At 36.1% G+C, this 27,787-nt stretch overlaps 3 protein-coding genes and 1 non-coding gene across 7 annotated transcripts in view; 2 read left to right on the top strand and 2 right to left on the bottom strand.

Annotated features, from left to right (window-relative positions):
* LOC114242208 (Brevican core protein triforce) overlaps window positions 1-2,515 on the bottom strand; it is a 69,776-nt gene extending 67,261 nt beyond the window's left edge. The window contains exon 1 of one of the 2 annotated variants that reach the window (XM_089730898.1): window positions 2,193-2,515. In XM_089730898.1, the coding sequence (XP_089587024.1) occupies window positions 2,193-2,289 (97 nt within the window). In that variant the 5' untranslated portion in view covers window positions 2,290-2,515. The remainder of the gene's footprint in view (window positions 1-2,192) is intronic. The other variant, XM_089730899.1, reaches the window with a different exon arrangement.
* A 5,591-nt stretch (window positions 2,516-8,106) lies between these two features.
* On the top strand, window positions 8,107-14,135 carry LOC114242275 (regulation of nuclear pre-mRNA domain-containing protein 1B). Its single transcript, XM_028173376.2, has 6 exons — window positions 8,107-8,559; window positions 9,111-9,347; window positions 10,238-10,464; window positions 10,964-11,072; window positions 11,253-11,428; window positions 13,306-14,135. The coding sequence occupies exons 1-6, from the start codon at window positions 8,409-8,411 to the stop codon at window positions 13,450-13,452; spliced, it is 1,047 nt and encodes a 348-aa protein (XP_028029177.2). The 5' UTR covers window positions 8,107-8,408; the 3' UTR covers window positions 13,453-14,135.
* A 5,816-nt stretch (window positions 14,136-19,951) lies between these two features.
* TRNAI-UAU (transfer RNA isoleucine (anticodon UAU)) lies at window positions 19,952-20,045 on the bottom strand. The gene is made up of 2 exons: window positions 20,008-20,045; window positions 19,952-19,987 (listed from the first exon to the last, which is right to left on the bottom strand). It is a non-coding gene; the product is annotated as a tRNA-Ile (tRNA).
* A 678-nt stretch (window positions 20,046-20,723) lies between these two features.
* Window positions 20,724-27,783, top strand: LOC114242178 (sodium- and chloride-dependent creatine transporter 1). 3 transcript variants are annotated; one of them, XM_089730896.1, is made up of 11 exons: window positions 20,724-20,988; window positions 21,327-21,570; window positions 22,538-22,742; window positions 23,204-23,342; window positions 23,459-23,587; window positions 24,427-24,652; window positions 25,034-25,146; window positions 25,351-25,476; window positions 26,125-26,322; window positions 26,663-26,794; window positions 27,729-27,783. In XM_089730896.1, the coding sequence occupies exons 2-11, from the start codon at window positions 21,327-21,329 to the stop codon at window positions 27,750-27,752; spliced, it is 1,536 nt and encodes a 511-aa protein (XP_089587022.1). In that variant the 5' UTR covers window positions 20,724-20,988; the 3' UTR covers window positions 27,753-27,783. The 3 variants fall into 3 exon arrangements, with proteins under 3 accessions (XP_089587022.1, XP_089587021.1, XP_089587023.1); XM_089730895.1 differs by lacking the exon at window positions 20,724-20,988 and having other exon boundaries at window positions 21,282-21,570; XM_089730897.1 differs by lacking the exons at window positions 20,724-20,988; window positions 25,351-25,476 and having other exon boundaries at window positions 21,282-21,570.
* Window positions 27,784-27,787: the final 4 nt, after the last annotated feature.

Here is a 27,787-nt window from a genome sequence, read left to right as displayed (position 1 = left end):
AGACATGGAGTTAGTGTTGAGATGACGGCTGATAGAAGAGAATGGAAGAGAAAAATTTGCTGTGCCGACCCCACCTAGTGGGATAAGGTGGAGAAAAAGGAGAGAAGATTACAGTAATAATACTATTGCTAAGGGATTCACAACGATTCATGCATTCCGTAATATTAACAACTTAACTTGCTTACTGTTGAGCAATCTCGCTTTTGATCTTGTTTTTCTTTTAAAATCATGACATGATGATGCTTATCTAAATAAAAATTAATCTAATCGAATCTACTGTTTTGTATTCGCGCGTAGTGTGTGAATGAGAACTCGGCTTAAATCTGATAAATAAAAATAAACATTTCGTTTGGTTCTTCGTGTATGTACGAAAGGTTCACGCATTGGTCGATTGACGTTAAAACAGTATAGGTAATTATAATAATAGGTATAGGTAATTGGTATATGTTGACTATTGGTATATGTTACCACAGTAGATATAGGTAGTTGTTGTAGTACAGGGAGGTTTTATTACAACAACATTACGAGATCGAAGTGCGATAAGTAAACGTAACAAATGCACATATGTATTTCTATATTTTGCAATAGTCGCAGCGGAGCATTACCGTAACTTATGACTATAGATAAGTAATATCTATGATGGTCAATGTTGGTAACAATATCGAAAACCTTGACTATTGAAGTGTTGATAATAAGCGAAACAAATGTTATATTGATTCTTTTATTATTATTCGACAACGATCCTAAAGTTTTTATCGCATATAATGTCGAAAAATCTAAGTAAAATTTTTAAAAAGATGTATCTATGTTTTTTTAGTTTACACAATAAATAAATTCTGTAGCCGTCGTTCGTTCAAATTCTGCTGATATTTTCCTGTTAAGCGTATGTCATACTTATTGCTTATGTTCAATACAAAACCGATGATAGTGAATTGTGTATCATAAACACTTGACTCAAGAGAAATCACACCCACAGCGTGTCATGGAAAGTAAAAGTGTACCACTACCGCGACTGGTGACTGTCAATCTGAAATGTTTTATTAATGCATTCTTGTGTACTGTAGACATGTTGCATAACTGCATACCTAACACGTTTTTTTGGACACCTTGAATTTCACGAATGCTGCCTTCCATGGTTGTGTTTTTTTTCTTTTTAATTACGCTTAAACTTAGCGTATGGATTTTTAGTCACGAAGCCAGCCTCAATTTCATGACATACCTTCGCTTACAGTTTTGAGATAATAAATTATTATGTTACCTATCTAACGAGTACTAACCCTTTGGTAAAGTGATATTAAAATCTAAAATTTGTGTATTTATTTATTAAATAAATATTAAATAAAATAAAACAGTAATTTAAAATAAAATAAAACGAACGATAATGCCTTTGTAGTTAATGTGAAAATGGTAGTATATTAATACTGTTCAAAGTTTCCTTGTTTTTTTTTTAATTTGTAAATATTTTTTTATTGGCCGTTGGTTGACAAGCATACGGCAAAGTTTCCTTGGTTTTTTTTTAAATTTGTTTAATCTTTTTTTTATTCGCCGTAGGTAGACAAGCATACGGTTCACCTGATGTTGAGTGGTTATTATTGCTCATGGATGCTAGCAATGCCATGGGCAGAGCCAAGCCGTACAAAAAAGAGAAGATTACTCGATATTTTTAATAGAAGCTAAATATTATAATTTTATTGGTATTGGATAGGTCTCCAGGACAAATCGTCGATCGTCGATCATCGACCGGTTAAATAATCCAGGATTCCGTTGGATCCGGGAAGCGCGTCTGAAGTATTGTCATATTACATTTTTCGAAAACAACATCGTTTATTTAAATGATTTTTGCAAAAGGCTCTGGATGAAGAACCCCATAAAATGACAAATTTGGGTCGTCGACCTAGCATTTTTATCGTTTCTGCTCGAGTCATGAATAATAAATAGTCTAACCAAACAGGATTTTTTAATTCGTAGGTTCGTTCGTTTTTTAATCCATATTGATGCGATACGTGCTGTTTGTGTATACAATGAAACATGAACATACATTTAGATAAAATACGTATTTTTTTAGTTAATATACCTAATTACATATAAATAACTATCAACTAACTTAAATTCATAAAAAAAAATTCAAAGCGGTATTTTTTTAAAATTCAATGAGGCTTTCGAATTTGGAATTTAATAACCGTTTCACTTACCGAGATCTCGATTATTGTTCGATGTTCGTTGAGCGTTAGCCAACAAAAATAACGAAACGAAGATCACACTTGGTACGTTTTTCGAAAATAGATACATTTTTATAGCACCTTTGAATTAAAATTAAAATAAATAAATAGACACTGACAATAGACGACTATACGATTAAAATTTAGAAAAAAAATATTAATAAATTAAAATAACTTTTTGGTTATTCTGATGTTCGAATTTAGAATTTCGATGTCATTCTTTCGCGGTTATCTTCGACCGCGGTATCGTTGGAGCGCGTGCTGCGCGGCCTTTGGCTTGTACACTGAACGGAGGCTGTGCGGGCGCACGGACTATGTAGAGAAAGAATAACATAACCGCGGACCGGTCGATGCCATAAAACACCTTGCCATCTTCGGCAATTATATTATGCGTCAGAAGAACTCGAAAAAGTTTCTTCTTATTTAAACGCATCTTGGTTTTTGCGTCAATATTACAAACAGTGTATTGATAATAATTTTTTTTTATAAAACTAAAGTTCGAACCACGGAGCCTTTTAGAGTAGACTAGGCCTTGTTACACATCAAAACGTAAATAGCTTGCAATCATTTAGAATACAACATGATATGCGTTTGTCTCCACAGCGGCATTTACATATTTTTTGTTCACACGCAAATCTGTGAAACTATGTAAAAAAAAAACTGATAAAGCTGTGTTATATTATACCCAAGTTATAGTTAAGTTCCAAAAAAAAGAATAAATACTTTTTGGGTATTGTTTTTGTTTATCTCGGCTATCTACATTATATACAGTATTAGATAATCATAGATAGCTATTTCAGCGCTGTTGCAAGTGATGAGAATTAATTAAATGTGAAAATCGTGCGAAACACCCGTTGAATAATTATAGTGTTTATAAAATTAATTGTGTAAAGAAGGTATCCGCCATTCAACCACGAAGACAAACAGAATCTTCCCGTTGTCTGGGTTCCTGCTGCTTCACCTGCCATCTAGTAAGCTCCGCAAAGCTACTAATTTAAACTTCCGCTATTACCTACTTCAGAAAATAGAAGTGTGCTTTCTCTGTGTTGTTGTGTTCTCAAATAAACAAACGATTCGGGGTCTTTGAACAAAAAAATTAAGTTCATAATGTATAAATTTGCTATTAGTATAGGTACCATATCCGATCCGGTGGAATGAATGGTAAACAGTCGACGTCGCCCTAAACACGTCATTACGGATCCTCGGATCCATTAACGGTGCTTTTAGGTACCTCAAGCACCGGTCACCGTCCTCGCCGAACCTGGTACTGGCGACGAAGGGCTCGACGAGTAAATGAACGCATAGACTCAGCCCACTGAGTTTCTCGCCGGATCTTCTCAGTGGGTCGCGTTTCCGATCCGGTGGTAGATTCTGCGATCCTGCTCTTGCTAGGGCCAGTGTTTGCAACACTCTCGGCTTGAGCACTGAGTTCACCTACTAGTGAATCTAGAATAGCCCCTCGAGGCTACTGGACTAGGTAGGGAAAAGAAAAAGAAAAAAAAAGTTAGGTACTATGGTCCGAACTAAGGCAGTGGATCGAGTTTCATAAGCTACAGGTATATTATTAACGGTACTGAACTTTGAACTTATTCAAAGGTTTAACCGACGGCTTCAGGCTATCAAGTCAATAGAATCCAGTATTAGGTTCCATCGAGTTCCAGTAGTACCACCCAAAACCGGACTAGAAAGAGACTAGCCAGATTCGTCTGCTCCTACCATCTCACCCGTAGTCTTCAGTGGACCTGTGACGCTTTTAACAACGATGAAACATCGGGAACTCATTAAAATTAACAATTGTGGTAAAAAGTCGTTAAATATAATAATAAATGACTTCGAATGACTCGATGGTGCAGTAGTTACCGGCCCTGACTGTTGTGCCGAGGGTCGTGTGTTCACTTCTCGCATCAGACAAACATAGTGTGATGAACATAGTGTGTTGGTTTGTTTGCTCTTTGCCTGAGTGTTTATTATCTATAGAGGTACATATATATTTAAACGTAGACAGGTATGTATAGTATATCAGTCTCTTGTACTCATAACACAGGGAATTGTAAATTGGGGCCAGATGACCGTGCGTGATTTGTTCCCAGTTATGTAATTATTTATTTAAAGGTACAATAATTAAAAACATGACTGTTGTGGTCGACGTAGGTTGGTACCTACAACATCCCGCTCATTAATACCTAATTTCCCAAAATGGAGTGGAATGGGATTATGTATGAATATGAGTTTCTTTATTCCGACATAACTTTCTTACTTAACGCGTAAGACTATAATTATTTTGGCATGGCAGTCGCATTTTACATTATTAGGTATACATATATGTATGTATTTAACGAGTTTTTATCACGATAGTTAGGTTGGTATTTTAGAAATCCTGCTCATTATTACCCAATTTAGAGGTCGCACAACGTGCAAATTTGTCTTCAAAACTTATTCAAGGTCTTCATTTTATTTAATAGAGATGTGTAAATAGGCACTTTTTTTTGTTTTTTTTTAAGGTTAAACTTCTTTAAGCAAGTTGAGAGTAACATTGAACTCGCAACAAATTCGTTACGGTTAGAGAGAAAAAATATAATTTAGGAAGAGCGAGAGTGAGAAAATAGACAGAGCGTCTCGAGAATCACTCGACCGTGGAGAGAGGGAAAAGACAAAGTTAAGTCGTTTAGCTTAGTGACATCTATTGGATTTCATATAAACGATTACATTGTAAGTGGTGTGAACAGTTTAGTTATTAAAATATTTACAGAGACCGGTTAAATAAAAGGACGCGTTCGGTAATCATCTTTAGCTCGGTGAAACTGACATGGTCTCTAAACCATCAGCTTAGGTAGGAAAAAAAAAGCAATCATCGAATACCGGCAACAACTTCTTTCTAAGTTAACGTTATAATCTCGAAGTACGTTGAAGTTTCACTTCTGTCACGACCACCAAATTGCACGCGCATCAGTTTTTTTTATGTTGGGTCCGACGAGCTCATTGTCCACTTGGTGTTAATTGCTTACCGGAGCCCATAGGAATCAACAATGTAAATGCCGTCATCTACATGATATGAGTTCTAAAGTCTCTGTTTTTAGGTACATCGGCCGCCCCACCCTTTAAGACGAAACGCATTACTGTTACACGGCAGAAATAGGCAGAGTGGTGATACCTACCCGTGCGGACTGACAAGACGTCCTACTGCCTGTAATTGTCGAGGCGGTTGGCCAACCCCACGTGGGGTCTACGGACCGTCGAGACGGTTTACCCAGTCTTTGATGACTGGGTGAATCGTGGCCGAGGACGCCTCACCTTCCGTCTGGTGCAGGTGCTGACTGGGCACGGATGCTTCGGAAAGTATCTGCACCGGATAGGAGCTGAGCCGACGACGAGGTGCCACCATTGTGGACACGACCTGGACACGGCGGAGCATACGCTCGCTGTCTGCCCCGCTTGGGAGGTGCGGCGCCGTGTCCTGGTCGCAAAGATAGGACCGGACTTGTCGCTGCCTGGCGTCGTGGCGTCGATGCTTGGCGGTGACGAGTCCTGGAAGGCTATGCTCGACTTCTGCGAGTGCACCATCTCGCAGAAGGAGGCGGCGGGGCGAGTGAGGCAAAGCTCTCCTCACTACGCAGAAATCCGCCGCCGCCGAGCAGGGGGTCGGGACCGGGGTCTCGTCCGTAACCCGGCCCCCTAAGAGCTTCGGGCTCCACCCGTTTTATGCGGGAAGGAGCCTAGGCGTGGGGCGGCGTGGTAAGCCGCGTTCCCCCGACCGCTCCGGGGGAAGGTGTAGCGCGGCGCCATCAATGCGGGCTCTTGGCCCGTCGACCGAGGGAACCGGCGGTCGTGTCGCTGGCGGCCGCCGGTCCGGCGTCTGGGGGACGGCGGGATGGATGTAATATGCTCTGCGTAAACCCTGTCCCGCCGTCTCAATAGCTCCGACTGGGTTCCCACCCGGTCCGGGGTAGGGCGCCGGTTGTGAGCGGCAGGAGTTTTTAGTGAGGTTCAACTCCCACATACGCCGCCGTGCGGGAGGGGATCCGGCGATGTTCTCCTGTGGAAAAAAAAAAAAAAAAAAAAACTGCCTGTAATTACACAAATTTTAATTTTTGTGGATTTGGTCTTTATTAAACTATTTTAGTATTATTGTTGTTACGATTATTAATTTATTTTCTCAGACTTATAATTGAAACGAAATATCATAATATTTTAGATAATATTCGATTTTTTTACTGAATCACACGACTGTCAAATTTTAGTGGGCACCTGGCAAACCTTCAATCCTGCAAAACTCTTGTTCTAACAATTGTATGTTTATTTTCTTTATGTCTCGTGATGTTAATTGGTCATCCGAGCTTGACTACATGACACGAATACCACACACGTTGAGAGGTGCGTAGCCGTCTAGTTCCAATCTACAAACTTGGACGCAGGTGTCCTTTAAAAAGCTACTCTTAGTAGGCGACCGTGACTACCAGTAATCAGATCGACCGTATCCTTGTATCCTGTATCCATACGAGTAGAGGCCCATCTGCTGAGGAGCACTCACTGATGCTCATAGATATCAAAAACTGCAGGAGCATAGCTGAGCTAAGTACCTCTTTCCTAACTACCTTTTCTACTTCTTCTTTCTTTATAAGGCATTCAGTGTGCTTAGTGCGAGTTTTTTAACGTTCTCGATAGCGTAAAAGTTAACTCAAATTTGTATGCAGTTGGAATAGCGCCCCTAGCGGCAAACGTAGCTAAACGTTTCAACTGCATAGAACTTTACTCGCACTAAGCACACAGTTTCTTGTGATATCATTGTTGCCACTTTCAGTGCGAATTTAAAAAATATAATAAATATTAAAACAGATATTCTGTTAGATAAAAAAATCGGTTGTCTGTAAAGTTGGTTTACTGACGATAGTTGAACGTGATCACTTCATAAAAAAATACTGATGGAATGGTTTCATTTTTCAATTATCGCAATATCGTTGCTATAAACAATTGACACCACATTCACTTTTCACTGAACTTCATACTTGACGAAAACATGTAAATGTATTATTGTATAGTAGCTGTCCACACGAATGCATCGCTCACTCAAGTAGTGTCAACGCGGAGGCCGATTGTGCCTCTTTGTCGCTCGTTGCGCGCTCTCGCTTGCACTTCAAGCCTTAAATGGAACGCCTCAGAGCGAGGTAACGCCGCATGAGTCATGTTTTTTCGTCCGTGCAGCCGACTCCATCGAATTATAAGACGTTGTCACGTCAAAAAATGATACGGCTCAGAATGAGGTGAAGTTGATATATTTGAGATTGTAATCAATTAAAATTAAATGAAATGAGATGAGATGAAATTAAAATGTTGTGAATTTACTATACTAGTGTGTTTTTCAGTAGAACTCGAAAAATCACGTCTGGCTACTTTGTTTCATTTTTAACACTTGTGCATTCTCAAAAATGCTAAACAGTGAATGAATCACCGCCACTACACATTTAAATCTCAAGAAGCACTAAAATAACAAAACAATTCATACAACCTTTTTTTTATTGCTTAGATTGGTGGACGACCTCACAGCCCACCTGGTGTTAAGTGGTTACTGGAGCCCATAGACATCCACAACGTAAATGCGCCACCCACCTTGAGATATAAGTTCTAAGGTCTCAGGTATAGTTACAACGGCTGCCCCACCCTTCAAACCGAAACGCATTACTGCTTCACGGCAGAAATAGGCAGGGTGGTGGTACCCACCCGCGCGGACTCACAAGAGGTCCTACCACCAGTAATACCTCAATAAACCTCATATCTCGTCTTCACGTTAAAGAGTCATATCGATGAGTTGTTAATTTTTTTCAATTTAAACTTTTTAAATATAGTAAAAGATTAAACGTTTCAAGTGCCGAAGTCTATTAGTGTTTGGTTCTGTGGAATTGTGTAAAAGAGACGCTATCGGTGGACTTATTCAAAAAAGTGTATTGAAGTATCAATAAATACTGCTTTTTCATAAAGAGGTTCTTCGAAGATTATTAGCTTGTCTAATAATATTAGATTGTCTAGAAGAGCCATAAATTTTAATGCACTGAAAAAAGTTAAAACTTAATTTGACAGCTGACAATTTACAAACATCAAAATACAAGTACAATATGGCGTTAAACGGCTATACCTAAGTGCTATTTGTGATTCTTGGTTATTATTTTGATTTTAATAAAGACTGACTGATAAACTATGGCTGGATTTACTGAAAATGCATTGGTGCGGAAACTTCAAGATTTAAATTCTAGTCAACAAAGTATTCAAACATTATCTTTGTGGTTAATTCATCATAGAAAACACCACGCTGCCGTTGTTAAAACTTGGCTAAAAGAATTACTTAAAGGTAAAGAACTTCCTACATAAACAGTGTTTTAAATGGCATAATTAAATGGGATTAGCTTTTAATTATTTATTCAGTATTTCACCTCATGTTAAATAATGCACCGCAAAACGATTAACCATTTCGTAACCAAGTTTTAGAATAATCTAGACTACCGTCCTGATTATTTGCCTGATTGCGAGACTACTGAATCTTTACTGCTGTCTTTGCTCCAGACAAAATCACATAAACTCCATTATGTAAAGTTTTCATTGAAGAAAATTAGAATTAAAAATATTTTGTATCAATCGACAAACTTAGATGGAATAACCGCAGTATACTTAGTTTCAACGTGTTTTCTTGTCATGCATTGCAATAACAAACCTCATATGCAGAAACTGCCAAAATATAATGTGATCTCTGTCGATTTTTTCGTTAGCTTTATTTTTGTTTTGCTTATTTCAATATGAGCGTTATCAAAATGCTTACAAGTCACACAATAAGAAATATAGACGGCAATTCGATTTTTCTAGTTCAACTGTAAATTAAAGAAATCAAATTAAACTTTTCAACAGCCAAAGACAGTAAACAACTCACATTCATGTATCTTGCTAATGATGTAATACAAAACAGTAAGAAAAAGGGACCTGAATATGGAAAGGAGTTTGGGGAAGTTCTTGTAGAATCATTTCAACATATGGCCAAAACTGGAATGGAATCTAAAACAAAGCATTCCTTGCATAGAATATTGAAGATATGGGAAGAAAGAGGTGTATATGATGCAGAAAAAATTAAGGACTTTAAAGATGCCAGTAAGTAATGAATTGTTACCTTCTCATTGTTATTTTTAGGTTTACCGCTCTTATTTACTTGTGGTGTCTGAATGGAGTTCTTTATCGATATATCAAATTATTACAAAAAAATAATATATAAAAGATTTTGGTATGATTCTGTAAAATACAAATGACACCAAGCATATGTCACAAAGAAGATGATGGTATTTATGTTATCTCTATGGACTCTGATAACCTCTTACCACTAGACGCCATTACAAAATTATGTGCAATGTCATTAAATTAGTGAAAACATATAAGTGTACATTTTACTGAACCATGAAATGATAACACCCATTTTATAAAATACCAAGAACAGTTTTGAAGTCTTTGTGGCTTAAGAATAAGTTACCTAAAGTATCTATATCAAGCGAGGCAATTATTTGGTGTTGAAATCTGTCAGGGAGGGCAAGTTATTTTAAGAAAATATTTGGGTGTTTAGTAACATCAGCCATGATGAAGGAAGTATATTGTGTAATAAAAATAAAATTGCATAATTTGTACATTTGTGTAAATGCTGGTGGTGGGGCATATTATATGCTCGCATAGGCATAGATAACATCTTGTCTATTTCTGCACTAAAATAGTCACGCATTCGGTTTTGAAGAGTAGAACAGTTAATGTACATTAGAATTGTGACTACAACTTAACATTTTTATTTACATTGAGTTATCTATGTACTCCTGCAACCACTTAACACTAGACGAGCCATGAGTTTTTTTACAGATCTTCATAAAAAATAAACTAGCACTCATTAATTAAAACTTAATTGATGTTTGTTTGTGTGCAAACACAGTTTTATATACTGTCAAATACTCATTTATGAGAAGTTCAAGTAAACTTGTGAATTAACTTAAATGTAACTTTAGTTGCTGGCATCGAAGCACCCGTCACTCCGAGCAAAGTTAGCAAACGTAAATCGACTGATACAGAACTTAAGGAGTCTACCAAAAAACATAAAATAGAATCTAGATCTAAGACTGAACGAAGAAGAAGCGAGACAAAAGTTGAAGTTGACGGGCAAATAGAAACCCATACGACGTTGAGTCCTAAAACACCTCCTGGAGACCCACCAGAGCCTGAAGAGTTGATTAAGGTAATTTTCACTAAAAATAAATTAAAGAAGCAAAGGTTTTTTCCATATAAGACAGCCTTTCATAATTGCTTTTAAATCAAAGTGACTTTACCACAGCAGACTGCAAAAAACTCAAGTCTTGTCCTTTTGCAAATATAAATTAAATTATATAACAATAGTAATATAAACTCACTACATATACAATAATAAAAAATACTTGAATTATCTTCTGGTTCAGGCTTGCTTTACTGGCTGTAGGATAAGGATCTGGTTGGCAAAATATAACGGGATAGGGTTGGTGACCACCATGATGGAAACATTAGTGATATGTTATTAAAAAAAAAACCTAAGTTTTATTTATTTCAAAAATCAATAATGAATAGTGAGGTGATTGTGTCCCCCATTGAAGAGAATTTGATCTTTAAGAAAGATCAAATAAATTCAAGTAACATATTCGACTTCAGTAACTCTATCATCTAAACGGCTCTTAACTTCTTTCTATTCTTTTTATTACTTCCAGGCTCTTTTAGAATTAGAATCAAGTGCATCCAGTGATGAAGCTGTCAGAGAACGTATTGCATCTCTGCCTCCTGAGGTCTCTGAAGTTCAGTTATTATCTAAATTAGAAGGTAAATTTCCTATTTTTACATTCAATTCATTTAATTAAATTACATATTTTCAGTTCAGTTTACTTGTAAAGATTAGAAAAGCTTTAAAAGACATAAATTTGAATTATATTCAGATATGAAGCAGTCTAGATAATACACTAATGAATTCAACTACCAAATTTACTATTGAAATTATTTCAGATAAAGAATCTGCCCTGAGCCTAAGTGCAGTAGTGAATTCAGCAGTAGAGTTACTAGCTGAGTATAACTTGAGGCTAACTGAAGAATTGGAGAAGAGAAGGAAAGTGGCTGGAATGTTAAGGGACTTTGCACAAGCACAGCGAGACCTTGCTAAACAGGCAGAAACTAGATTAGAGGTAAGATAACTGTTTTTCTGATAATGAGCTCATGTTTGGAGATTATTAACCTGCTTAACTGCAATGTTACACAATGCCTGTTATGTTATTAGCAGCTAGGAGCATGTATGAATGCACTACCTACATTACCTACCTACACATAATTTTTAGAAAAAAAAAAAACATTGAGAGACATTGCCATTCCTAACTTAATATTTCAACATCTCACTTTTTGCACAAATTTCACTGAAATTTGCAACATAATATTTCAAGTATTTGTTTGTTATTCGTTAATACAAATAAGAATGAACAGATGATTTAGAATCTCTGGGTTTACAGAGGGGCTTCGGCGCTCTCCGTGAATTGTATTGTATATGCCATGGGGAGTGCTTTGTGGAATTGTTTGTTGTTTTCATCTCTGTTTTATCACCAAACTACATTCTACTGAAGGTGAGCATGTGGAGGGCTATAAGCTTGTCTGCCTATTAAGGCAATAATATCTTTCAATTTGCTCCAGTAATACAAAGATGACAATGAACATGTTTCGTTATCTGAATAAATGAATATTAGACCTAGTTAGCACACGTGCAAGTGGGAGCTCATCTTACTGGTTACAAATATTTCTATATGTATCTTTAGTTATATATTGTTGTTGAAGTCGTCGTGGCCTAAAGGATAAGACGTCCGGTGCATTCGTGTTGAAGCGATGCACCGGTGTTCGAATCCCGCAGGCGGGTACCAATTTTTCTAATGAAATATGTACTCAACAAATGTTCACGATTGACTTCCACGGTGAAGGAATAACATCGTGTAATAAAAATCAAACCCGCAAAATTATAATTTGCGTAATTACTGGTGGTAGGACCTCTTGTGAGTCCGCGCGGATAGGTACCACCGCCCTGCTTATTTCTGCCGTGAAGCAGTAATGCGTTTCGGTTTGAAGGGTGGGGTAGCCGTTGTAACTATACTGAGATTTTAGAACTTGTATCTCAAGGTGGGTGGCGCGTCTACGTTGTAGATGTCTATGGGCTCCAGTAACCACTTAACATCAGGTGGGCTGTGAGCTCGTCCACCCATCTACGCAATAAAAAAAAAATAAAAAAAAATATGAATATAACTTTAGTTCCATATTATCGAAGCTAAATCTATCATAATAATTATGCTCTTATACACATTAACAGGAATACATATTAATAATCCCTTTGAAAGAAATGTAAGAGCTGAGAATTTAGGAGAATAATTTCCGGATAATTATGATACATCACCATTTTCAATCCTCTATGAATAATGCATGAAAGTGACGGTTGTAGTTTCGAGTAAAAGTACCTATCTAAATATTGTATTCTCGTTTTCACCTTCCAAAATCAGACTTGAGCTTTTTAACGAAATTTAAGGAAGCCTGGTTTATTTTACTCATAAAATGTATTTGCTGTATATCTAAAAATAGCACAAGGAAAATAGACAATTTTAATTTTAAAAGGTTCCCTATGGATAGGATCTTAAATCATGATATCATCATGATTATAGTTCATACACAGTATTATTTTGGTTTTATGTCTATGGGCCCTGGTAACTACTTAACACCTGATGGGTCGTAAGATCGTTCACTCGTCAATGCATTAACAGAAACAAATGCTTGTATTGACTAAACTAAGTAAGCGTTTCCTATCGAGTTTGTACCGTATACATTTCTGTGCACTCACTTCTGTGACATTGAGACTTATTAGTAAAGTGTGTGTACTAATTTCTCGGCTACCCCACTTTTATTAATAAAATACTTATGACCATAGTAACTCATGACACTGAGTTAAGCTTTTGCAATAAAAAGTCTAAAGGTTTAGAATTGTGGTGATCGTGAGTCATTACTATGGGAACAAGCTGTTTGATTTATTTTTCAGGAATACAATGTGAAACTCCAAAAAATATATGCAGTCAAAGCCGAAGTGAAGCATCATATTGAGAACCTCCCTGACGTGTCTCGCTTGCCGGACGTAACCGGAGGCCTCGCGCCCCTTCCCTCCGCCGGCGACCTGTTCAGTGTCTGAGAAATATTGGATTTTAATACACCGTGATTAAAAAAAAACATTTGACAGTTCCGATAAATGTCAACTGTTATGGCAAACGGTTACGTACACACATGCACCTACCACAACAGTATTATGGGCAGTACGTGTACAAAATTAGCTTCAAGCGTACGTAGAATCGTAGCTGAATACGCATGGCGTAATTATTAAGCGTATAATTATATTATTTTCATTGGGATTGCAATATGTTAAAATAGGAATAATATACCAGACGTGACTTTTGATGGTAACTCAGTACAACATGTTTAGCATTCTGACATTAAATTTAAACACAACTCATGCTTACATATATTGTCTTTGCTTTTTGTGGGTAAAAATCAATAGAACGAATATGGAAGTGGTTTTTACACAAAATCACAACCAAGGAATATATTTCATTTATTTTGTGTGAGAACAGTATATTTTAAATTTTGTAGTTTTTCGAAGTTTTAGATAAAAACACATGGAGTTTTGATTTATCGTTTGCGGGTCCTCGATAAATATGGAGTGGTGTCTATTTAAAGCTAATAGCTTTGAAATACTATTATATTTTTGTTCCTTAATAGATTTTCCCTTTGTTCAAGCGAGACCCATACAGTGCGAAGTTTTGTGGTCGTGAGTGACGAAAGAAAAAATATGAATGTTAAATAAAATTGTTTAAAATATTAATTTGTTTCAATCATCGCCTCGCAAAAATCACGGTGTATTTAAATTATTTTTAATTACTTTAATAATTATATATTAAAAGACCCAAAATAACAAAAACAATCCTTATTTATCAAGCTATTTGATAAATTTAATTATGACCCAAATAAAGCATGCTGTTGTTAGAGACTAATAAATGTCTTATTTTTGTCCTAAGAACGCACATGCTAACATACATGTAACACATTTTTGTTTTAGTTTCCTTAGTCAATATTAAGCTAATTAGCTAATATCCTTGAAATTATGCATGAAAAATTCAAAATGCTATTGTTTTTAGAGAGTGTTATGTCCAATGATATGAGAGAAGTTTTTATTCAATATTTGATTAATATTTTCATTTAACTATTGTTCGCCTAATATTCTGTCAAGCCATTTACTGCCGTGCATGAATTTTTATATTTAGAAATTGAAATCATATCCTAGAGACCTAGATAGTAGAACATACTCAGTTCTTGATGAATTCTTCTAATTTATTTTGATTTATTCTGATTTATAAAAATTGTAGAAACATTACCATACTGGTATACATACAGTGACTTTGTGCTCGATTGAAAAATATGAAAAGTTTTTTCCACTTTGTTTATAAATTCGGAAAAGTATTAAAAATCTTGATGGCGAAAATAGCGAAAAAGGTGTAAACCTTAGTAATGAAAAAAATGGTTTTACGGATTCACTGGAAAAAATGTTCGTTATGGTACATTGTAATTTGGTATATATTTCAATGCTACCTTTCACTCTTACATTCGAATAACCAAAATAATTGCTGTAATTAACACCTTTATGTATTTTATTTGGCCCATTAAGGTAGTCCAGGAACACTTGTAATTTAAGTTTCACAAGAGTGCCTAGTTCTATTCTACCCTCTATAATTTTGATTCACAACTTTGCAGCACTTTTTAAATGTAGGATATTTTCAGAGATTATTTAGATATATTGTAACTTAATATTTTTGGTGCATTTTTAACATAGTAAAATATCCTACTATGCTGCATCTTCACTCTTTGGTTATTGAGGGTAGAAGTAAAGCCGGCTTTTGATTATGGGATGTAATATATCTTGAGCTATATATATTACATCCCGCGATTACTGTTCACACTGTAAGATATATAACATTCAAAACACGTCATCAGCTAACACGTCTGCACACGAACATCACCACTCAGAGGGCGAGGCAGGGGGAGACGCGGTATCGGGGGACATGAGGTAAAATATACTCCTTCAACTGGTGGTAGGACCTCTTGTGAGTCCGCGCGGGTGGGTACCACCACCCTGCCTATTTCTGCCGTGAAGCAGTAATGCGTTTCGGTTTGAAGGGTGGGGCAGCCGTTGTAACTTACTTGAGACCTTAGAACTTATATCTCAAGGTGGGTGGCGCATTTACGTTGTGGATGTCTATGGGCTCCAGTAACTACTTAACACCAGGTGGGCTGTGAGCTCGTCCACCCATCTAAGCAATAAAAAAAAAAAAAAAATATCGCATATTTGGTCGAAAATATATTTATAGTCTGGGTGTAATATATATCATAGCACAGTGTGAGCGGTCTCGTAACAATATGTATGACGAACTATAAAATACTATATCTCAAGATGTAATATATATTTTATTATATCCCATAGTCAAAAGCCGGCATTAGGAGCACCATCTCAGTGTATTCAAAAGTGTCCGTTAAAACGGAGCCAATTATAGTGGCGCCATAGTAGTAATTTCAAAAACAGGGCCATAAACGATTAGATTTTGATACAAAATTAAGAAGGAAAAAAAACACTTCCTACGTAAATAGTAATAAAAATAAATAGTTGAGATTTTAAATACTGAATATTTTGTAGGTAACTAAACAAGTCACGAAATATATAAAAAATGTCAACCCAGCACACTTCACTGTTTAAAACTGCGATATTCATATCATTTCCACTTCCTATACTAGTGGCGCTATTTCGGTGAGTCTTCCAACAAATACCTTGCTGTTTATAGATGGACATCTGTGGTTACAACAATTGACTTATTAATAATCATCACTAGAAATAACGAGTGATGTGCCTGCTCACTTTCCGCGTTAATCGATATCTCTATGTGCTTACATTTTGTCGCGTGTGTTAATGATACGCCTTTCAATTATTTTGGCGACTCGATAGGCTTATTCTATTTTAAAAAAATAGTATAAATTGTGATTGTATGTCTTGCACTAAACAAAATAAATCTATTTACCAGGTAATGTGTTCATAAGTAAAATTACGTTAATTTCTTTTTAATAAATAACAGTGACAATGTTCGTCGTAGGTATGTTTTTTTTTATTTTTTATTGCTAATTTGTTGATTATTATTTAGTACGTTTGTAATATGGCGCGGAAACAATTAATTGTAGGAAAATATCATATTGGCGTTTTCCGTTTTTCCAAATAACGTAGGTATATAGGTTATGTTGTTTTCAAGTGTTCGCGGCTGGCAGTGTACGCATATGTTACATACAGGATGTAATGCTATTGTTCTCGAAGACAAAACATATCGACGCTTGAAAGGCAAACGTGACTAAGCGACAATAACTGCTTGGTACATAAATGATAGGCAATGACCATATTCGATGCGCAAAAAAAAAATATTTCTAGGTCTTTTAAAATCATTTCAATCCTACAGCTACTATCTAGATTCTACTACAGATAGATTCGTTAAAATAAATTTTATTTTCAGGTATTTCAACTTTAAATAATTAGTCTACTATAAAGTTCACGCATTGTCACTTAGTCACATTTGCCTTTCAAGCGTCGATATAAACTATTAACCTAAAGTGAACGGAAAATATTCATTTACTAAAATAAGCATGAATTATTATTTTAGTAAGTTCATAATTCGTGTGAACTCAATGAAAAACATGAGTCACGATTTTGAACCGTTTTACTTTTCAAAAAAAATTGTAGAATGTGATATGAATATTTTAGTACTATCGTATTATGAATCACCAATCCTACCGACTTAATTTTTGCCAAAAGCTCCACAACATATTTTAATTATTACCGTTGTCATGGTTAAAACTGAGTTTTTGTTTGTTACGGGAATTTATTCAAATAAATAGTGTGTGTACGCACGTCTCAAGCTGTACTTGATCTGACCGAATTATTTACCAAGATAACACTCGCAATTCATTTATTAATGAAATATAAAATTATACATATAAAAATAGCGCAAAATCCCGTTAAACAATAATTACAAAGAAATAATTATTCGTCACACGTTATGATGACACTGATCGGTCTACCCAAACGCGCCAAAACTTTAATTATGGGTTAAATCGGCGCGCGTAATTTGATAAATACACTAAAAGAAGTATAATTTCAAAAATGTTCATTGTAAAATTGTATGTACAACTACAGTGTCAGCCGGCAAAAATCACGCATGTTTTTTTGTGCACAATGGCCCATTACCCCCTGAATTGGTTAAGTGATTTTCCTACGATACTTCGATTTTAATGTTCACGTATTTATAACGCCGTGTATCTGTGCACAACTTAAATGAATGTTTGGAGGCACGATATAATTTTAAGTTAACGAATTGTAAGGGCTACCATTGGGGAATTTGCACAGTTTAGTTTTTTTAGGTGCCTTAATAATTTTCGTTTGATCAACGAAAACCATAAGCTGAAACCTCACACAAAGTTGCGTCAATTTAATGTGACGTCACTCCTTAAAACATGAACTCAACGCTTTACATTTACAATACCACCACGAAAGAATATTGATAGGATCGAAAATACTTTCAAGCTTCCTGGAAAATTCATAATTATACCCACCAAATGAAGCACTTCATATGTCATGTATAACACCTTAATATGTTTGCCTTGTTGTGAGTGGTTGACGTGAAAAGAACTCTGGTGAAATGTTTTGTGATCTTCTGCACACACAACTGCTGCATGAGGCGCGAAATGAGCGACTGTAGGTGTAGTAGGTGAAATCTATACACGCTTGTATCGTTTATATTAAATAAATTTCCTTTCCATTCCGAATTAATATTGTTTTTTTGTGCGAACCATTCCAATAATGTTTTCGTAACTTTTCTAATAAATAACTTGAATGACGCCTGGTAGTTTTACCAGTGTATTTAAAAACGAATTTGAAATGATATTTACATTAAAAATTGTAGGTATGACTTACCTATGTGATGTTATGAAACTATTATAAAATAAAATTCATTTAATTCAGACCCTCTTAAGTCCATATGTTGTAAGTAGAATAATACTTAGAACTATGTTAGTAAAATTAAAATTAAAATTAGCAATTAAAACATTTAAACATTTAATTCATAAATCTGCGCTGCTTTGAGGCACCTGGTATATGGGTATGTATATGAACCCAGTGTCTCAAAACAGCACATTCGGGTTTATTACCTATAACCATCAGGATATTATTAGTACTCAGGATATTATTATTATGCATTGTCAAAATGACGACTCATAGAAAATTTAATTTCAAACAAAATGTCTGTAATAGAAATTACGTCACTGAAAATTGTTGTTCTAAATTAAGTTTATAATTTCAGTATTTAGTAAAAAGACTATTTGACTTAGAATAATTTTTGTTTGAAATATTGATGCAAGTTCCCCATTCTGGTGAATGTTTAGCTGCCACGGACTACAATGTAGCCATAGCTAGATTTAATGTATTGAATGACTAATTATACTATTTGTTACATTAATATTGTGTTTTAATCCTCCTAAGATTTTGATAATTCATTTCATTATTTAAAATTATATAAGTCCGACATCTTAATCAGTGTTTTGTTTCTTCAAGGCCAATTTACTTATAATTATACTTTATACTACCACTACTACTACTATACTTTATACTGCAATTTTTTTTTCTTCTACTTATAAGCAATATAACTCAGGGTCTGGTGTTATGCGGTTAGCGAAGATCACATAGGTACGACATGGCAATGTAAATCGCGTCGTCCATATTGAAGTCGTTCGAAGATTTAATTGTGATAAATCACGGCAGCCTCAGTCATGATTGTTTCACAATAAAAAAAAACTATAACAGTAACGAGGTTGGCCGCTAATTTCAATATGAGTATTAAATTTTTAAATGTAGGTATGCGAAACTGTTCGATTTAACTATGCTCCAAAGTTCTAATCATCTGACAACATTGCTTAGAAATACTAAAGTTTCTAAATTTACGTATGGTGTATCGCTTGTACGTGCGGAAATATTACATTTCGAGCTGTTGAAATAATAATAATATATTACTATTATCAAGCATTTATTACTCATTTACTAACTTAATAATGTTTCCGGAACACTTTTGCTTATCAATTTATTGCTGTGTCGACTTCGAAAATGATTCCGATTCGCTCCATAAATTCTTCTTAGAAAAACGTCAGCTTTGCAGCACCAGACCTTTGAGCGAGAATTGCTGTAGAATTTGATTAAATACTTATTTTTGAAAATTTCAAACATAAAATGCGTTTTATGCATTAAGAATTGAGGAAATACAGTTTCGTTTTTGCAGGTGAAAACGGTAGATATTTTTAAGATTAGTTTCCCATATAACATCCACTTTAAAGTATCTATTTCATTTTGATTACGGAAACGAACCCCGTTCCCTGTAGTTTGGAAGTCATCGTTTGACATTTCAAGGTTCCAGTCATATGCAACTTTAATTACTTCTACGAATTGAGGAAACGTGTCAGTTTCTGGATATCTTAATTTCTTTTTGGTAATTACTAACAATTTAAATATTATATTAAGTAGTAATTATATCAAAATTAGATCAGTTTCTTAAAAAAAATGCTCCAGGTGAGGCTCGAACTCACAACCCCGGCATTCCTCACACGATCACTGCCTTATAAGTACCGTGCGCTAACCAATTGCGCCACTGGAGCTGCGTTTTGCCATGCCTAATTGAGCGGGCTATTTTGATGGTCAAATCTAATTGTTTAAAATAATTACCATGATTATTATTTATTTATTTATTTAAAAAAAGTACTGCCACATCACAAACATTTAACATTGAAAATAACTTAAACTATTTAACTAATGGCCTGATGCATGTGACAATAATGGCGTAGGTACATTACATTGGCAATTCATCGGCTCGAAGATGGAATACAATAATAAATAAATAAAAGAATACCTAATGAAAACATACTCTGAAATAATAAAACTTATTTAGAATAATTATTGTTTTGTTAACTACAATCATCCATTGAAAATGTTTTTAACCGTTCTAATCATATTTACATACCTACGTCACTTTTGATTGCCTTTGACCTAATCATCATTGACCTAATTAAACTAAAACTAGTGTGATTTCAATACAATATATTACATAGTTGGAAACTCGCTGTACTTATCAACAAACTATTTAATATTACATTAATTTGATTTAGATTTTATTTTAATAAAATGCAATTAAATACCTATTTAATATTAGATTATATTTCTCTTTTTAAGCTACCTTCTTACTGTCATTTTGCTATATTTCTTCTTTTTGACAACCTCCATTAGGAGCAGCAATAGAGCTCAATTAATATTAGCTACATAATATTTAATAATTAATAATTGGGCAAGCATGAGTGATACCGCTGTAAGTAGCTTTGTAGATAGAAACAGCAAAAATAGTAGCACTTCTTGCCTCATGCAAGCACGGGCCTCTGCGCACGAGCAAGCGGAACCAAGCGATGCTAACTTTGATAAAAAAAACAAAGCTATAGTTATAATAAAAACAATAAACAAAGTTTCTATTGACTACAATTTACTTTTCAGAGTTCTGATAGTAAAAGTTTATCGGAATCGGCGGACTCCGAATCAACAATAAATCCTCTTGTATGTGTACTTTTCTTTATTTAGTACTATTAAGGAACTGTCAAATGAAGGTATTAGTAGGGCGTCTTGTGACCCAGCAGGGGTAGGTACCACCACCCCGCCTATTTCTGGTACGAAGCAGTAATGCATTTCCGCTTAAAGAATTTAACAGCCGTTGTACTACAAAACTGAGGCTTAGAACTCATGTCTCAAAGTTGGTGGCGGGAATTACGTTATTGATGTCCATCGTCTCCGTTAACCACTTAAAACCGGGTGGGCCGTGAGCTACTGCACCGGTCTGAGCAATAAAAAAAAGTGAAATAGTTAAGTAACTTGCAAATTATGCCTAAAATTTACAGATGAAAGAACGATGGACAAACAATATAAGTTATCGCCAACTAGTCATATCATCTTGTGTCGGTATTTGCCAGTTATGGTGGCATCCGTACTTACATGACCTTCGGAAGCTATTGCCTTTCCTGTTTCTTTACAATGTCTTCAGCTTATTACTTGCGTATCCGCTATTCTATTTGGAACTGGCTCTCGGCGTGGTTACGAAGAAAGGTGTTCTCAGTTGTTGGGACTTAGCACCCATTGCTAGAGGTATTCTACTTTTTTTAATACTGTACCACGATAAAAACACAGTCTTTTCTAGTACCTATCTAAGATGAGCAATTGAGGTCTTTTTATCCGCCTAATAGCTAGTTAATCTATATAGGTACCTACACCACGACTTTATTGAGGTTGTCGACTTTAATACATTCAGTATCGAATTCTCATCTGTGTAACTGCTGTGCCTTCCTTCTAACTGGAGCGCATGATTGGTCCAGAAAAGGTCAAGATGATATTATAAACACACGCTTTAGGGAACGTTCGAATTAGCGAATTAGAGAGGAAATTGGAGGGAAAAAATAATAGCATGTCAATTAACGTTGGCTGGAATAGCCGTATTTTATGATTACTGCTTCAAGCTTTCTGAACGTGTTTTTAGGAACTCTTTTTAGTAGATAACAACAAAAACCATATGAAATGAATATGAAACGATTTTATGCTTTCACGGCTTAACACATATTTACATACCTACCTACTTTACAGTTTTTGTGGTCAGGCACGACTGACGGAAAATGTAAAGTGTTGAAAACATATGTGATTGTAATAGGTTGGGCAATGTGTTTCTTCGCATTTCTTAAGAAAATTTACAACATTTTTTAGTATAGTTTATTTACATTTAACTAAAGTATGTAGATACCATTTTGTTCGATAACGTTTTAAATAAATAAATAAAAAATCACACATTTTCATAATTTGAATTTGGAATTATCTTCTTTAAAATTTAAACTTTTAATCATACCAAAACCAGCCAGATATAAATAGTATAGCCAAAGAGATTTTATTACAAGTTCATACATACTTTAATGCGAAAAGACTTTTTCCCCAATGACAGTAATAAACGCGAGATTTACCGTATAAAAAAATATATTTTAATTTTAACATGAAAATAATTTCAAAATTGTCACAAAACCTTTTGTTGTTATTTGGATTTTTATATTTTATATTTTTATATTTTCAGGAGTTGGCTTTGCTATGCTAGGATCATGTTTGTTTACGACGCTTGCCCTCGGCTCGGTGGGAGCGTGGTGCCTGGCATTGTTCGTTCACAGCTTCCACTCTTTCCTGCCGTGGCTACACTGCGCTGCTAGCGCTCGACCGGCGTGCGCAGCTAGACACCGTCCCTTACCAAGCGACAGCGAAACTCCTGCGCATTCTTTCTTTTTGTACGTTGAAATTAGGCTTATTCAAGTTCCTACTACTATAACTGTAGTGTGAATGAACTATGTAGGAGCTTAAGAGGTAGGCAGCGACTTTTTTTTTATTGCATGGGTGGATTAGCTCACAGCCCACCTGGTGTTAAGTGGTTACCGGAGCTCATAGACATCCACAACGCAAATGCGGCCACCCACCTTGAGATATGAGTTCTAAGGTGTCAGTATAGTTACAACGACTGCCGCACCCTACAAACCGAAAAGCATTACTGATTCACGGCAGAAATAGCCGGGGTGGTGATGCGGACTCACAAGAGGTCCACCAGCAATTACGTAAATTATAATTTTGCGGGTTTGATTTTTATTACACGATGTTATTCCTTCACCGGGAAGTCAATCGTTTAGATCTCTTAGTTGTCTCTAGCCCATGCTGGTTATTATTATACCTTTATCGTAGGCTTTTCTTTCTTCAGTAACTTCGTGCTGAATCTAAAAAGAGAAGGATTAGAAGGTGGCCTCGGAAACATCGTATGGGAACTGGCATGGTACTACATAATCTGTTGGGTTTTGATTTATTTTGTAGCAGTCAAACGGATTTACAGCTATTCGAAGGTGAAAAATGTGTTTTGTTTTACGAAACTGTAACTTTTGCATTACTAATATAATTTATACTTATTATTTTTTAGGTTGATTTTTTTTAAATTAACCCACATGGATATTTTTTCCAGTTGGTAATGTATAAGGACGTGACAGCTTTCTTTTTATTGTTGTGTTGTGGAGCGGGTGCGGTGCGTCTGGACGGCGCTGGTCGGATGTTCCATGATTGCGACTGGTCCGTCCTATTTAACGGATTTGACGTAAGTCACATAGGCAGTCTATTTTGTGTCGAATTGACGGTAGGCACATATTCGACTCAGGCGACGGGCCAACGCAAAGCCGCCGTCGCCCGAAACACGATTCCTATGGGCTCCAGTAACCACTTACACACCAGGTGGGCTGTGAACTTGTTCTCCCATATAAGCCAATAAAAAAAAAATCCCGCCGGCATCGAAATTATTTATGTTACACTAACAGAACATATGCCTTGTAAATAACAAAACATATAATGTATTTATATCTAGTACAAATCTTCCCAATTGACGTCAAAAGAATAAGTCAAAATTAACAAATAATAACAAAAATACATTGAAACATTAAGATTCGTAAACCTACCTCGTAAACCGTCCTCGTCGAACTCTAGTGCACTAACCCATAGACATACCTACACACATTGAGTTTCTCGCTGGATCTTGTCAGCGGGTCGCGATTCCGATCCGGTGGTTGATTCTGTGAAGCAGTGCGTTTGCTAGGGCTGGTGATACCAAATTCTCTCAGGTTGAGCCCGTGAGCTCACTAATCCGTTCGTGTGAAGCTGAAATAGCCCCTTAGGCTGCCAGCGAATAGGTAAAGAAAAAAGATAGGCTGCCGCTTGGCACTGCCCCTCTGCTCCTGCTATTGCTGATATGCGTTAGCGACCGTTATTGCCTACAAGGGCAATAAAAAAGCAATAAATCTATGAACAACATAATTTACTCCAATATAGTTTATTCCCGCTGAGCAAATAGCTGACATTAATTACATAGCGGTGGAATAACTATGATTTTCGTTTAATTCGATTTAATTATAAAATGAAATTGATTAAATCTGATTATTGCAGATTTGGCTCGAAGCTATCGAATATGCTTTATTACAAATGTCAGTTTCCCATGGCACGTTGATAATGTTAGGTTCTTATTGTCCGAAAGAGCGTCATAGACTTGGGACAACGGCAATGCTAGCTTTCGGAGCTTCTAAAATAAGCTGCATGATCAGCGCCTTTGTTCTTGGAGCGACACATGGAGCTTTGATGAAGGATTACGAAAATAGTAGTCATCTTTGGAGTGGTGAGCATTCTTTTTTTCAAACGAAGGTAGATGAGAATATGAAATTTACACATCTAAGATATACCTAATAACTAAATTTACTGGTGGTAGGACCTCATGTGAGTCCGCACGGGTAGGTACCACCACCCCGCCTATTTCTGCCGTGAAGCAGTAATGCGTTTCGGCTTGAAGGGTGGTGCAGCCGTTGTAACTATAGAACTTATATCTCAAGGTGGGTGGCGCGTTTGCGTTGTAAATGTCTATGGGCTCCAGTAACCACTTAGCACCAGGTGGGCTGTGAGCTCATCCACTCATCTAAGCAAAAAAAAAATGAATTAAGTCCTACCTAAGCGTTTTTATCGTGTAATAATTGAATTATTTTATTTCTTTAATTTCGTTCAGGGTCTGGATCAGCTATGATTTTGTGGTCAGAGTTCGTGGCCAGGGTACCCGGCAGTCAGTTTTGGTCGGCCCTACTGTTCTTTACGTTATTCGTGCTTTCAGTTTCATCAGCGGTGAGAATTCGTGTTACCCAATTATCTAACCACTACTATAGTTGCTGTAGTTGTATTCGAAATATTAGGTCTAACCTACAAACATGCCTTCCCAATAGGGATTTTTTTTTACTGCTAAGCTGCTTTCTTGATATGAAGGATTTCTTTTTATCAAATACGAATTAGCGATTAAATCTGAAAATATATTCTGTATTTAATTGACAGGCACTTTTAGTTCAAACTATGATGTCTACATTCACCGGCCGCTCAATTAGGAAAATTGCGTGGGCATTTCACATTGTCGTCTGCTTATTGTTTTGTTTTATTGGCACGATAACTTTATGTACTCAGGTATGATTATGTATTGAAATTCAATATATTAGGCTAATAAATCATAGATGTACAATGATGTTATATTCTAAATGTGAATGTTGCTTTCTTTTATCTTCCTTCTTTCACTTAGCAACGAACGGAACGACATGTATTTTTTTTAAAAATCTTTAGCCCGGAGTGTTTTTCATTATTATATATTTGCAAATTAAATACATGTGAAACCGTAAGGCACACCTGTAGTTATTTTACTGCGATGAAAGCCGATCTTACGATCCCCATGATCTTAAGGTATCATCGTCATCCGTAACCATCAATATGTGAAGGACGCCCACGTAAATAAACGTAGTTTCAAAATTTTAACGTTTCACAGTTCTTAAATATTAATTTATTGCATAGCAAGGATAAACGAATTCAAGTCCCATAAGGTGTCTAGTCGTTACCGGGACCTATTATATACCCTACCCAAATTGTGATATGCGTTCGAAGTGTCAATTAAAATTTAGAGCCGCTACCCCGCCCTTCAAACCGAAACTCTGCGGTCTCCTTCGTGGCAGAAATAAGCATGGGTTGTAGGTACCTACCTAAATGTGTGGACTCACAACACGCCCAACAATAAGTAATCCGAATCGTTGCTGACTTTCTAAAGCTTGTACCCAATATTCTCAGGGTGGGCAGTACATTTTAAATTTCCTTATGTACTGGCCCGTATCCAAGCCTAGAGTGCCCATTGCGGCTGCCCTTGCAGTCGTAGTTACCTACGTGTACGGCCAAACAGCATTTTGTGAAGATGTTTTCTTTGCTGTTGGAGAATATCCCGCAGTCTTCATGAGGGTGTGTTGGGCATTGTGGCCACCAATACTATTGGTGAGATTGAGTGTAATTTACAAATTATTTGTGGTTAATTAACGAGTCGTCTGTTAAATAAGATCGTGTTTTTGACGTGTATCGGGGAAAACTTGATGTCGTAATTTATGAACGTAGCTCGCAGGTAGGTATATTATCCGTGGATATAATTCATAGAAAACAGAAGTCTGCAAAACATTGTATTTATTGCGCTATTAGGTCTTTTTTACGTACCTAGCTTTGTGCATTTCCTAAAATTATTTCAAAGTTATGTTAAGGGTGAAACCCAAATCTACGTGTAGTTAAAGTAGTCAAAAATAACTCTTTTTTTCAATATGATTTGTTTTGTTTGCTATTTCAGACCGTATTTGTATTGGAATTGGGACTATGGCCACATACCGGAACTATAGCTGGCTGGCTAATAGTCTTATTCACTGTATCACCAATAGCGCTTGTTATACTATTCTATAGCGTTTTTAAATGTAGAGTACGGGTGAGTTGTTTCTATTTCGCCATTCAATTTCTCTTCCAGTTTTATTCATCGATGGAATTTTGAATAGATCGTTATACGGCAAAAAATATATGGTCGGGTACAATTCGAGAATCTTTTTTTTTGTCCTCCTAAGCTGATAGCTTTGAGAGGCTATTTCAGCGTAACCTTAACACTAGTTAAGGTTACGCTGCATACCTTACCTTAACACTAGTTAAGGTTACGCTGAATACCTTACCTTAACACTAGTTAAGGTTACGCTGAATACCTTACCTTAACACTAGTTAAGGTTACGCTAGTAGGTGAGTTCACGGGGCTCAAACCGGAGTGATGCTAACACTGGCCCTAGCAAGAGCAGTGCTTCGCAGAATCTACCACCGGATCGGAAACGCGACCCACGGAGAAGATCCGGCGAGAAACTCAGTGGGCTGTGTCTATGGGTTTATTCGCTCGTCGAGCCCTTTGTCGCAAGCGCCGGGTTCGATGAGGACGGTGACCGGTGCTTGTGGTACCTAAAAGCACTGTTAATGGATCGGGAGGATCCGTAATGACGTGTTTAGGACGACATCGACTGTTTACCATTCGGTCTACAGGATCGGGTATGGTCGAGAATCGTTTGCCCACATTTGCATCGGCCAAATAACACCACTATCGGACGAATTAAATATAAAAATAACGAACTGTTGATGAAAATACATCGCTTAAAAATGATAAAAAAAGAAAAAGGGAGACGACAATTTATAAAGCCTTTACATACATACATTCATTAATTAGTATTGAATTTATATTCAATCTTCGCGGATGATGCGCCCGCAGTTTGAAGTTGTGCGTTTCCGAAATTTGAGTGAGATAATTCGTATACGATTTTTTTTCCATAACACATCAAATTGGCGTTTGCTACTGCGACATTCCATAACTTAAAACCGTCTTGTTACAGAACATTGTTCGTGACGGAAAATGAGCGACTGCACTACAAATATTGATTTCTATTATTTT

This window comes from Bombyx mandarina, chromosome 11 (assembly GCF_030267445.1).
Source record: "Bombyx mandarina strain Sakado chromosome 11, ASM3026744v2".
Taxonomy (NCBI): Eukaryota; Metazoa; Arthropoda; class Insecta; order Lepidoptera; family Bombycidae; genus Bombyx; species Bombyx mandarina.
Note: the sequence above shows the minus strand (reverse complement) of the source record. Positions and strands in the feature narration are given on the sequence as shown.

Bases quoted from the DNA above. Each gene is read 5' to 3' on its own strand.
- LOC114242178 (XM_089730896.1), top strand. From the start codon at position 21,327: ATGAAAGAACGATGGACAAACAATATAAGTTATCGCCAACTAGTCATA. The intron at 24,653-25,033 runs GTGAGCATTCTT...AATTTCGTTCAG, and splicing joins TAGTAGTCATCTTTGGAGTG to GGTCTGGATCAGCTATGATT. The intron at 26,795-27,728 runs GTGAGTTGTTTC...GTCTTGTTACAG, and splicing joins TTTTTAAATGTAGAGTACGG to AACATTGTTCGTGACGGAAA.
- LOC114242275 (XM_028173376.2), top strand. From the start codon at position 8,409: ATGGCTGGATTTACTGAAAATGCATTGGTGCGGAAACTTCAAGATTTA. The intron at 8,560-9,110 runs GTAAAGAACTTC...ACTTTTCAACAG, and splicing joins GCTAAAAGAATTACTTAAAG to CCAAAGACAGTAAACAACTC. The intron at 11,073-11,252 runs GTAAATTTCCTA...AAATTATTTCAG, and splicing joins GTTATTATCTAAATTAGAAG to ATAAAGAATCTGCCCTGAGC.